The sequence below is a fragment of the Stegastes partitus genome, unplaced genomic scaffold (assembly GCF_000690725.1).
Source record: "Stegastes partitus isolate 25-593 unplaced genomic scaffold, Stegastes_partitus-1.0.2 Scaffold2, whole genome shotgun sequence".
NCBI lineage: Eukaryota > Metazoa > Chordata > Actinopteri > Pomacentridae > Stegastes > Stegastes partitus.
In genome coordinates this window covers 295,539-296,917 of record NW_007577733.1, presented here as the reverse complement: position 1 = coordinate 296,917, position 1,379 = coordinate 295,539, and the positions used below count along the sequence as shown (strand labels likewise).

General features: G+C 43.0%; 1 protein-coding gene across 1 annotated transcript in view; it reads right to left on the bottom strand.

Moving 5' to 3' along the window:
* Positions 1-1,379, bottom strand: part of arhgef6 (Rac/Cdc42 guanine nucleotide exchange factor (GEF) 6) — a 35,546-nt gene that overhangs the window by 18,873 nt on the left and 15,294 nt on the right. The window contains 2 exon segments of the mRNA XM_008306962.1: positions 239-361; positions 1,199-1,294. Coding sequence (XP_008305184.1) covers positions 239-361; positions 1,199-1,294 — 219 coding nt within the window.

The window sequence follows — 1,379 nt, the reverse complement described above, 5'->3', positions numbered from 1 at the left end:
TATGTCCTTTGAACAGCACAGATTTCATTTCCTTTTGTAGTTTATTAGCAGTTTTTAATGACACAAAAATCCACACGAGAAGTGCATTTAGTGTTTGTTTTTTACTCCACATCCTAATTGAGGTGAGGCTCATCCCAGTTGTTATGTGTCAGAATGGCAGGGTTTTTTTTATGTAATTTGAAAGCAAGACCTCTCTCTGGCCCGGTGCTGTCTGGCTGTTTTGTGTGCAGCGGCTGACCTGTGGTCGGTGAGGATGCACACAGCTGACGGATGACTGGAACAGTAAGCCAGGTACAAAGTCTTGATCTGACACATCAGGTTTAAATAGCAGCCCGCCACTCGTTGCTGCCCCTCTGGGACCCTGCAAAGTCAGAGAAACAGAGTCAAAGTCAGAGGGATGGAAAGAGAAAAGGAAGAAAGAGGGGGGTTGGTAGAAGACAGACATGTGGACCTGTTATTATCCTGGGCAGATTTTTACTGGCGGGTAGAATATGAGACCATTTTCAAACCTGAAAAATTAAGAGTTCTTTGACACTCAACTGATTTCTCATCACATTAACAGAACACCATGAAAGCATCACAAGGAGCCTCTAACCTACATTTCAAACTAATTTCAGATGCCTCAAGGCCTCAAAGCTCTAACGATATGGTTTAAGACACTGCAAGCGTTTCAGGGCCGCTTTATGCTGCACACGTCTCAGATTCCTACTGACCATTTTCCAAAGTATGTCAGAGCTTCTAAGACCGATGTGTTTTCTTTCCTCCAGGGCAGTCATTTGTTTATAGTAGATGTGAATGCTAGATTTTCCCGACCAGGGTGTGAAAGCACCAAAAGACATGCAGATTTTTCAAGAAAATATGTGCAACTAGTGACTAGTGTGAGATCAGCTTTGCAAGCTCATGTTTGTGACATGAAGAATTGAATAGGAAGAGATGTTTGGGAGGAAGGAAGTGATTGCAAAAATACAATCAAGTATGGTGAGCTTTGCGGAACACTAACTATAGTGTGTGTGCAGTGTAGAAAGAGAGGTTAAACCTAAGTTAAACGCAGAGTGGTGTTATGAAAGGCTTCTGATCGTTGTACAGAAAAAAAGCACAGGAGCAGTGTACATAGCGATTGCCCTCCACTGAGGATTTCAAACAAACCAAACAAAAAAAAAAAGGGTTTCTATGGAGGTCTGTGTCCTGCATGACTTACTTGGTGCAGTCCTCCAAAGCCAAACATAGTCCCTGCTGGAAGGTCAGAATCTCCTCCAGGTTTCCACACAGGGTGGCGCTGTCTGCACTGCTCAGCCTGAACAATACACATATTAACACACATATGCATATTAGCATCAGTGGGAGACAACAATGATTGACCTACCACAATCATGATAAAG